At 41.2% G+C, this 10666-nt stretch overlaps 1 protein-coding gene across 1 annotated transcript in view; it reads left to right on the top strand.

The window, feature by feature from the left end:
- HHIP (hedgehog interacting protein) overlaps window positions 1–10666 on the top strand; it is a 75085-nt gene continuing 64419 nt past the window's right edge. The window contains exons 1-2 of the mRNA XM_009101343.4: window positions 1–636; window positions 7660–7855. Of these exons, the coding sequence (XP_009099591.3) occupies window positions 370–636; window positions 7660–7855 (463 nt within the window). The 5' untranslated portion in view covers window positions 1–369. The remainder of the gene's footprint in view (window positions 637–7659; window positions 7856–10666) is intronic.

The following is a 10666-nucleotide window of genomic DNA, read 5'->3' as shown; positions in this document are numbered from 1 at the left end:
CCGCCGCCCGCTGCCCGGCCCGCCCCGAGCCTCGGCGCTTCGGCGCGGCAGCTGCTAAAACCTGTGCCGCTCGCACAACTTCGCCGGCTTCGAGCATCCTCCCGCCGGGGCTCGGGGGCTCGGTCCCCCCCCGTTCCTGCCTCTTCGCGTCCACCTTTCTGGAAGAAGCGGGGGTGGCCGAGGTGCTGTTCCTCCGTCGGCTCTCTAACCGCTGCTGTTATTATTCTCCTCCAGACTTTCCCCTTCTGGGGGAGGGAGGTGGTTTCCTGATCTGAAGTGCAAAGAAAAGTCAGTGGGATTCCCCTCCTTCCTTCTCCCCCACCCACCCCCCCACCCCCGGTTTGGGTGCATTCACACGCTCCCTCAGGCATGATGCTCAAGATGCTGCCGTTTAAGCTGCTGCTGGTGGCCGTGGTTCTGTGCTTCTTCGAGGGGGATGCCAAGTTTGGGGAGAGCGGCGCCCGGAGGAGAAGGTGCCTCAACGGGACTCCGCCGCGGCGGCTGAAGAAGCGGGACCGGCGGGTGCTGTCCCCGGAGGCCCCGGGCGGCGGGGAGGCGATGTGCCGCGGCCTCTACCCCCGCCTGTCCTGCTGCTCCCGCTCCGAGGCGCAGGGTCTGCCGCACGCCGAAGCCAAGGTAGGCGCCACCTGGGGCTGCGCCGGGCTTTGGGGGAGGTTTTTGGTGTTCTGGGCTTTTTTTTTTATTATTTTGCGCCGAGCCACGCACCGGCCGCGAACCTGCCGCGTTCCCACGCGGGTGGTGGGGGCGATGCCGCGGCGGGGGGCGGCCGCTCCCGCCCGGGGGCCGAGGGCGCGGCGGGAGCGGGACCCGGCTGTGGGTCTGACGCTGACTCGGGAGGCGCGGGCAGCCGGCTCAGGTCCTCGCCCGGAGGGGACACGGGCGCCCCGCGGGGGGAGCGTTGTGCCGGCTCTACCGCCGGCTTCGCCTCCGAGTTACTTTCAGTCCGCAGCGCCCGAGTTTCCGGCGGCGGCCCCGGCGCCGGTGCCGTCCCCGTGCAGCGGGGCCGGGCCGCCCGCAGGTACCGGCGCTGCCCGGGCGCGGCTGCGGAGAAGGGCGGAGGAGCCAGGCGGGCGCCCGGCAGCGGCGGTGGCAGCGGAGGGGCTATGCGTTCGCCCGGCGGTGCCATCCGGGCTGGGTTTTTTCTGGTGTGAACGATCGTGTCCGGTTTGCTCCACATGCTTACTTCGAGGGGGGGGGGGGGGGTCGGATAGTGGCTTGATGCCTGTGTACTAACATTCCGGGAACTCCGGCCGCCTCGGGGCCCGTGTGCTACTCACGGTTCCGTGTGTCAGCGCCGAAAGCCCCCCGAAGTGTCCGCTGTGGAGTCCCGGTCTCCCGGCTCTAGCTCAGGGCTAGTGTCTCACCAGGTGCCGTGAGATACTCTGCCTTTCCACATTACCTGGCAGCCTCCCTGACCAATTTCAAGCCGCTGTCATGTGAAGGGAAGCACCTCCTCTGCTCACCGATTTTTTAAAATTGTCAAGTTCTCTGCATCCTTTAGCAAGTTAAATTCTGCTTATCAGCCTGTTGCTTAGATTTTCAAACGCGTGTGTACCTAACCAGGCAGGACTGCGTTTGATAAGCTGTGCTGGCCAGTGCTGCATCCGGGAGTATGCACGGGGAGGGAAGTTTTTGAATAATGTCATTAAGAATGACATTATTCACATGAAATAAACAATCAGGTGCCTTTAAAAAAAATCATTATTACTTTTCCTTTTCTTTCCTTTTTTTTTTTTAGGATTTTTTTTAACATTTTATCCTCCTTTAGGTTTAATTAAGAATTCCTCAGTTACAACTCTCTAGTTGTCAAGGTCTGAGAGACTCTTGGAAAACTTGTGTTTCAGTCTTGCTGGCCCAAGCATAATAAAAAAAAAATACCCAGCCTGAATCGAATTTTTATGCTCAGTTCACGGTAGATTTCACTCCATTCTCATGTAAACAGCTTCTACGAATCAACATATGTGTCTGGGTGGTATCTCTCACTTTGTTTTGTAACAAAAAGCCATATTGCATCATTTAATTTGCTCAAGTCATGCAAATAGGAAAAAATCAATAGGACAAAAAGGGGTCGACTTATCCTCCTCCCCACTAAACTGCTGCCCACACACAGAGTCCTGTTGCTTATGGCAAAAGAATAACAACAACACCATTGTGTTTGTTAGTTGGTTCACTAATGGGTGAAACTGGAGAACATCATTCTCCTTCAGTCCCCAGCTCTGTCCAAATGTTCATGCCTTTTGAGGGAGCATTTGTCCTACCCCCTCTATTCCCAGATGATTGAGAACTGTCTTACTGCAGGTTTTCAGCTGCAGATCTCTCTTTATTCATACCATATGCAGCAGCAGTTTGAGATTCAAGGCAGATATATTTCTTCATGTTGTCTAGAGACAGTGCCATTAGGCTCCTGTGTGATGATTGAATTAAACTATAACCACACACAGATAACCTGGAAGATATAGCTGGAAAAAAAAAAAGGACAAAAAGAAGGGGAAAAAAAAAAAGGGAAAAATAATAAGGACTGGAAAATATGTCCTTAATTCACCCTGTTTGCAATGTCTCAGTGGCATATATACTACTGAGATTATTCAGTGCTTGGAGATCCTTGTGGTAATTGGTTGAATGCAATAAACTGGAAGTTCAATTTTGGTTAGTCTTCCATCCCCAGGCAGTTGAAGTGTTTATTCTCTTCTTACTGTTACTTTAAAAGATCTTTTAATTCCTTTTCAATGTTTTTTTTTTTTTCTTGCTGACGGTACTAAAAACCTGATGTAAATGTGAGGAGGTGACCACAGTACCTATTCCTGAGCTATTGAACCCATTTCGTATTTTCTTTAAAATATAAATTACATTTATAAAGCAATGTTATTGTACAGGGTTGTAAAATCAGGCTTTTTTCACTGAAGATTAATTTCAATGAAACTCACAAATCTGCTTTATCATATCTGATAAAGATATGTGATTAAAAATATGTCGAAATATATGTAATTCATAGTTGGCAGAATGGGGTGGTCATTCTGTAGAAGACTTGGCAAAGTGTTATGGTATACATTTGATTGTAACTTTTCTAAAAGCACATTTTTTAAAACTGTGTTCTACTATAGTTCCAGCTTTTTAAAACTCCATCATCTACCCACATGATGGAGAGGCCATGCCATTAACAGAAATCTGAGCACTGCCATCTTTAAAAAAAAAGAAAAATTAATTGACCATGCTTAGTAGACATTCTAGTAAGAGCCTCTTGGTAAGATGCTGGGTCTGTGAGAAATTTTGACCAAATTATTGATCTGTGTTTATAAATTAAAACACCACCTGCAGTTTTGGGAACAATAATGGAGCTCCCGTAAAGAGCAGATACAACACTGCACTGGCTCAAGTGAAATATTTGCATCCTGTTGTTGACATTTAACTCTTTTATTTTTCTGGCAGTATCCCCTTGTTTATGAAGGGCTGCTACATCCCAGCCAAACATTGTAATATCAATTTTTCTAAAAGTTTGCTTACAGCCTGACAGGCAAAGAAGTCCTCTCTACCTTGGATGGTTTCACAGCCAAGGCTGTCAAGGAATGGGTGAAAAGTAATTGTTTTCAAGTGTGCCCTTTTACAATCATTTGTTTGCTCTGGCTCTTTCATGAACAAAGGCTATTGTTGAACACATCCAACTAAACAAATAACTCATCTTGGGGTCCCTTTAACAGCTGCCTTAGTACAATGATCTATTTAAATATTACCCTAAAATTGAAACTGAACTCTTTAATGACATAATCCAGCACTATAATACAGAAGAGGCATATGTTCAACTCAACAGCTGAACAATCTCGTCAGCACATGATTTTTAGACATAAATGCTTGTATATCAAATATGGCTTAATGCAATGACTTATTTCACTGGTTTCTTCTGTTAGCATCAAAATTCTTACTGCCTTTCTCTAACTAGATATGACAGAGTCCACAAAACAGATGACAATATTAGTCGTAAAGAATTTCTGTGTCTTGTGTCATCTTCTGTTCCTTCTTCTTTGCAGACTTTCTTCTGTTGATAAACCAATTTAGTATGCTGTGCTTTCCTGTGCATTCCAGAATTTATCTTACCTTTAGTCTACCCGTTCTACTTTCATGTGGCTAGAGATTAAAGGATGATTTTACAGATGTTGTAAATTAGTCAGCAGCAGGCATAATCATTATTAGGCATGTTGCAATAAATGTTTGGAAGTTTTACATATTTTCCAGAGTGCAGTTAGTTTAAACCACTGCAGTTTGATGGTTTCACATACGACTTTAAAAATTGAAGCAGGAAATTAGTTTACATTTCTTCAAAAGACCAAAGCCATTGTCAACTTTAAGGTCATTTTCAAAGTAGACATCCAACTAAAAAAGCTTCATTTAAATAAGTATTTCAGAATCTGCTTAGAACTGGTTTAGTATACTCCAGGATAAATACATTATCGATTTACTGAAATTCAGAATAGAGACTTGTCCTATCTCCAAGCCAGTACAGAGTTACACATCAGACCTCACACAGAGCAAATGTTACCACCCTATTTTGCTTGAGCATTCTAAAAGTTAAGTAACATTGTACTTGATTTTCAGATAATTGATTGACTCTCATTCCTTAATCTTCCGATTAGCTATTATATGACCAAGATTCATTCCAGAAATGACATGAGGGGGTGAATTCCTGTGGTTAATTCCTGGATAGCAGCTGCTCAGGGGGATTAGGATCCTTTTGTCTTAACTTTGAGGACTGAAATGTTGGCAAGCTTTTATCACCAGGCAACGTCAATTACGTTTTCCACAAGAAACAGTAAATTAGCTTTGCCATCCTGTAATTTATCCCCCCCTCTCCCCGTTCACAATGTGTTCTGGAGCCTTCCAGTAGAAGTACAGTTTTCTATCTGCATCTCTGTGGAGTTAATTCAATAAACACACTGAATATTTACCTAGTAATACCTTGTGTTTACTTGTACTTCTAAACATACCATCACAGTGTTACCACAAGAAAGTCTGAGATGAACTCCCTGATGAAAACTTCTGAGACTTCTGCAAACCAGGTGGTACTACTGCATGTAGGCAAGTACTTTGAAGGGTCTGTACTCACAGTCCTTTGATGCAAGCACCAAAATGGGTCATTTCATCCTTACTTCAAGAGACAAGTGACATGATGTTCTTAAAAAGTTCTTAGCATTTATGGATAGTGGTTTTGCTCATCCCCTGTTGGCTTCAGACTTTGTCCTGTTTGGCAGCCAATGACCTGATTGAATTATACAGGTCCTTCCCTGAGTCAGAATCACAGCATCCCTTAGGAAAGTTCAGCTAGTGCAGAACATTGTCTCAGAAGCACAGATTGCTGCAAGGATGTCAAGTCTCTACTACCTGAACTGCAATCTTCAGCAGTATTCAAGTTGAAGGTTTTAGTTATGTATTTTGGTTATAGCTTATAGTAGTTATCATTATATTTTTACTTCTTGTCGTCAAGATTTGCCGTATCTCAGAACAACATTTGAAATTCAAGAAAGAAGACTGAGATTAAGAATTCTACTGCTATGGCCCAAATGGGCAATCTAGCAAAAGGAATCTAAACTTTTTCAGGAGAGAAGAACCCATGGCCATGGAAGAAATTCCCAAAAGAATTCAGGACTAACGCAAACCTTTTGCCATACATGCAACATGCATGGGGCATTTCTGTCTGATTGATTACTGTCTTAAAGCTCCAAAAAGAAAAAAAAGACAAACCCTTTACAAAATATGTGGAATAATTAGATTCTCAAGAAAGGTTTGAAGAGAGATAATAAACTATATGTGGCAGATGTTAATCACATTACTCGTCTGCAGGTGCAGTGAACCTGATTATAGTTTGACAGCAGATAGTCTGAAGAACAGAACATTTAATGCATTTAGTGATCCTGGCAAACCTGGAGGAATCATTTTTTAAGCCAATGGCAGCACATCCAGAATAAGGGTAGAAGCCAAATGGTGTTCTTCTAATCAGTGGTCCAACTTACGACACTAAACTTTAGTGCACATTTCAGATGGTCTTTTGACATAGTCTTGCTGTACTATATGCATGGTAAGACTAAATTTTCCTGGATAGAGATTGCCTTCTAAATTAAGGTTGTTATAAATGGGATATTGTTTAAATGTATGGGCCAAATATTGTGTAATATTTTGAATACATACCTGTTTTAAACAATTGAAAATGCATTTCTCTCAAGCATTTGCGGTCTATGTAATTATGCCCTGTAAATAAAAAGCTGAGTTCAGACCTGTGTTATCAAAGTACAGCATTCTAGAAGAGAGCTGACCTGTGAGACAGCAAACTAAAGCATATCCAGAGTGTTCCTGCACTAAATAACTTATCTATCAAAAGCAACTTAGATAATTCCCTTTAATGTTACATGGCAAGGGAATGACATTGGAAAGTCCTTCTGTAAATCAGCCCAGAGATACAAACTATAGACAAACTAGCAATATTTTTAAATGTGTGGTTTGTAAATATTTACAAATTTCATACAATACATGTATTTACAACATTAATATTTTTTAACAAAAGTGTCTTGCAGTCTCTGTTTATAACTGTGTTATATAAATAGCAGAAAGAACCTGAGCTTTGTTTTTGCACTGGAATGGATTCAGGCCCTCTCACCGTAGAGAACACATTTCCCACTGCCCACCATTGGGATGAATGACCAAAAAACAATCCGTGCAGTTAATGACAGATTAATAAAATACACACATTCAAAAGCTAATAAAGACAACTATGCTGCTTTCCATTATTTTTCACAATTCGATGACATTGCACTACTTAGGCTCCCGTGTTTACTTAAACACATCATCAGTTGTGGTTTCGTGCCTCTTTAAGTGCTATGCATCCATAATATATGCTTTTTTACAGGACAAAGTTACAGTTTCCATATTGACACAAACAAGACATTACAAATTCTACTTTTGTACTTAAAATAGGAAAGTATCTGAAAACATACGGGGTTTCCCACCTCCAAATAGTGTGCATAAGAGAGAGAAAAAGCAGAGCAGCATTTAAAGCATGAAAAATCCATGGCACCTGCTGAATTCCACAGCAGTCATTTCAGCAGCCAGGCTTTGTGTTGTTCAAGATACACCTATTTTACAAATACCTAGACATGGTTTTCCTGATGTGCTCTGATGCAAGAATTTTAATTTTTAGTCTCTAAACACTTGAGTAGGCCAATCCTTAGAAGTTAGGATTCTAGGTATTTCTTGTCAGAGAAGTGGGTAGGCCTGCTGGTGTAACTCCCTCTTATATAAATGATTCCTCTAGTTCAGAGATTGCCTGTGTGGTGGTGGGCATGGGTTCTTAAAATAACATGAGTACTGTTATTCTTATCTGAGAAGCAAACTCAGATTGGAAATCTTATAGAAGATTTTGTAAGAATCCTCTATAAGAAATCAGAGAAATTAAAATCTCTCTGTCCTAATGGCATATTGCACATTTCATAGTAATAACTTTTGCACCTCCAGAACGGTGACATGAAACTCGATGCATTGAAAGTAACTGTACTGCTTCCATTAGCTTTATTTATGGCATTAGGCCATGCAATCTTTCTTTGTGTAGGATGGGGACACAGGTCACAGGTTTACTTGTCTCTGGTTTGTGGCTTGCAGGTCCTTTCTGTTACCAACAACACAGAATGTGCGAAGCTACTGGAGGAAATCAAGTGTGCACACTGCTCACCTCACGCTCAGAACCTATTCCACTCACCTGAGAAAGGGGAAACTCCTGAAAAAGAACTAATGCTTCCCTACCTGTGCAAAGACTATTGTAAAGAGTTCTATTACACCTGCAGAGGTCACATACCAGGTAAAACTCCTAACAAAATATGGGGCTAAAGGATGTCCTGATATGTTGATATTGCCTGAGCATTTAAAGATCCAGCTTTTAACCAGGAAAAATCCGCACTGATATCCAGGGGAATTTGCCCAAGCAGGGACAGAATGTCTTCCCAGCACATCTTGTGTAGGGAGGTAAATACTTTGAGGGCTTTCTTGGCACCCTCCTGTTAAACTCACCATGAAACACACATGGTTGCATTGTTGTCAAAGCCACCTGAAACTGTTACCTTTGCTGAAATATTACTGTGTTCATTTTAATCATGCAAACAAGCAGCTGGCCATCCAGAAGGCTATTCTAAATGATAGATTGCTTTAAAATGCAAGAAATAAAAGGTCCTGGCTGTTTGCTGTAGCCTCTAAAAGCTGATGAGTAAAGTGTTTTTTCTGGTTTTGTTACCCTAGAAACTGATGTTTTTTCCACAGGGTTTAAAGCCCATTGAAATCCAAGGGCCCTATTTGATAGACTTCTGTGATCTTTGAATCACTTCCAGAGTGCTGTTAACAAGCAAATTCTTGACTTACCTAACACTTCCTCACTGTAGTCAGTGGAGTTAGCTGGACATAACCAAAAGCAGAGTTTGCTCTGTGTTGTCTGAGGCAGTCACCAAATGTGTGCTATCACTTGTGACTATATCAACAAAATAACCGCAGAGGATGGCTCTTTTAGAAACACTGTCTTAAGACACTATTATGTTAAATAACATCTTTGGTATTCCCAATAGTAAATTATTTATATGTTTAAGACTGTCATTTCTAAACTATGCCTTTTTCCCTGTCCAAACACTACTTATAAACAATGCCACACAGGAGAAAATAATTAAATAGGTTAAGATTTTTTTTTCTTTAAACCAGCAACACAGACTGGAAAAAAGGACTTCATAATGAGATGAAAAATGAATTTGTGAACAGTCACTTTTAACATATGAACACAGCTTTGTAATATAATATAAACATATTTGAGTAAAGGGGATAGTTTAAGTGGATGGGATTTGGAGGACGGTTTTTTAATTGCATGTTTACAGTGTGTACTTGTTTTCTCTGAAACCCCAGAAGTGCAGGGATTTTTTTTTTCAGTGTTCTTTTATTGACTTGAGAAAACATTTTGAATTGACTTACTTTTTCCCTTTACTGTGGTTTAACATGTATTTCAACCCATTCAAATATGAAAATATTATTATTGTCTTTATAAACTAAGAGATGTTTCTAAGGCTTTCTTAAACCAGCTGTTTCTTGCTCTTTATCACATTCCCCAAAGCAAAGCAGAATTGATCGTAGTTGCCAAGACTGCCTGCTGAACAGCGATAACAGATTAGATATTCTAAATGTTCGGCCCATATAAGAAGTCAGCACAGAGACATTTTTGACATGAGTTTGTAGCTAGCACAAATGATTTTCATATTCTGCACAACGAGACCCTCAGAGTTGTTTTGTGACATTCTGTGTTTATGAGGAAACAATTTATTTAATTGAAAAAAGTGAAAGAAGGAAAAGAGGGAAAGAGGGAGGAGGTGGAGGCAGGGAGGGAGAATGAGAAAGGGCTGAGCAGCACAGGAGCTACAGCCACAGGAACCTCGCTCCTCAGATCAACATATGTGGTGACGAATGACAAATTTATTTTTCTACAAAGTTTGTGTATATGTAAAACTGCTGAAGTGCATCAAGATGTCAAGTGCTTTTTGTGACCACCCAGGTTGCCTTGAAAGATAACCAGATGAAAGCATAACTTTAGCACTGGGCAGAGCGCTGTGCTTTGCAGCAAAAGAGCTTACATACTTTAGCATCAGTTAAAATAGGATTTTTCCTACATCAATCAGATGCTAATAATTGTTCTAAATACTTGTCCTGAAAGTAGATTGTACTAACAAAAACTTGTTGCATGCTTACATCCACCAACAGGATTAATTTGGTGAGTTGACTGGTACTCATGGTTGTTGATACCTATTCTAGCATTTTCCAAGGGTGTTGGAAAATTCAGGTCCCTCTTTTTGAGAAGATGGCCTACAGGATTTTAATATCTTTTCATAGTCTTGTACATTCTGAAACATAAGTAATTAAAATTACTTATTTGGGGGTTCTGTTTTCCTTGTGAGACTTGTATATCTGTAATAATATTTATTGCTAAAGAAAGAAAAAAAATAGAAAATGTGGAAGCTATGTTTTCAGCTTAGCCTGGAGAATTTTACAAAGAGTTGAAAATTAACAGGCCCCCAAACCCAAGGTCTCTGGCAATGATTCACTGTGCATTTGTTAAAATGTCGAATAATTACTCTTCCTCCATTAGGGAGTGCTAATTGTTTCTGAACACCAATACAACAGAGTTTAAGGAAATTGCTAACTACAAAAATAATTTTATCCCTTAAGTCCTGTGCAAATGAGAAATATTATTAACATTTTAAGACAGCAAGCATCTTTTCTGGGATTGAAATGTTAGCAATACATATTAACCAAGAAGGCTGAGAAATTATGCATCAGTTTTTTTCATGACTTAGCTTCAAAAATTCATTTATGTTCTGTCTCCTGCAAAGATGAAAACTCTAGCAGATCCCTGGATAACTCTTTTAAAGACAGCAGTTTGCCCACCAGTTATGACTGTATCAGAACTTCCACTGACTTCATAAGGAATATTGAGAGAAAAAGTGGACCTTATTCTTTATTCAAGCAGAATAATATCAGAAGCTGTTAGGATGATATAGATGAGCAGGAGGGTGTAACGTTTCACAAAGACTTTGAGATTAGAGCTTCTCTGCTTCATTCCAGATAACTGTTCAGAGTATTTCTC

The sequence above is a fragment of the Serinus canaria genome, chromosome 4, assembly GCF_022539315.1.
Source record: "Serinus canaria isolate serCan28SL12 chromosome 4, serCan2020, whole genome shotgun sequence".
In the NCBI taxonomy this organism is placed as follows: Eukaryota; Metazoa; Chordata; class Aves; order Passeriformes; family Fringillidae; genus Serinus; species Serinus canaria.
Note: the sequence above shows the minus strand (reverse complement) of the source record. Positions and strands in the feature narration are given on the sequence as shown.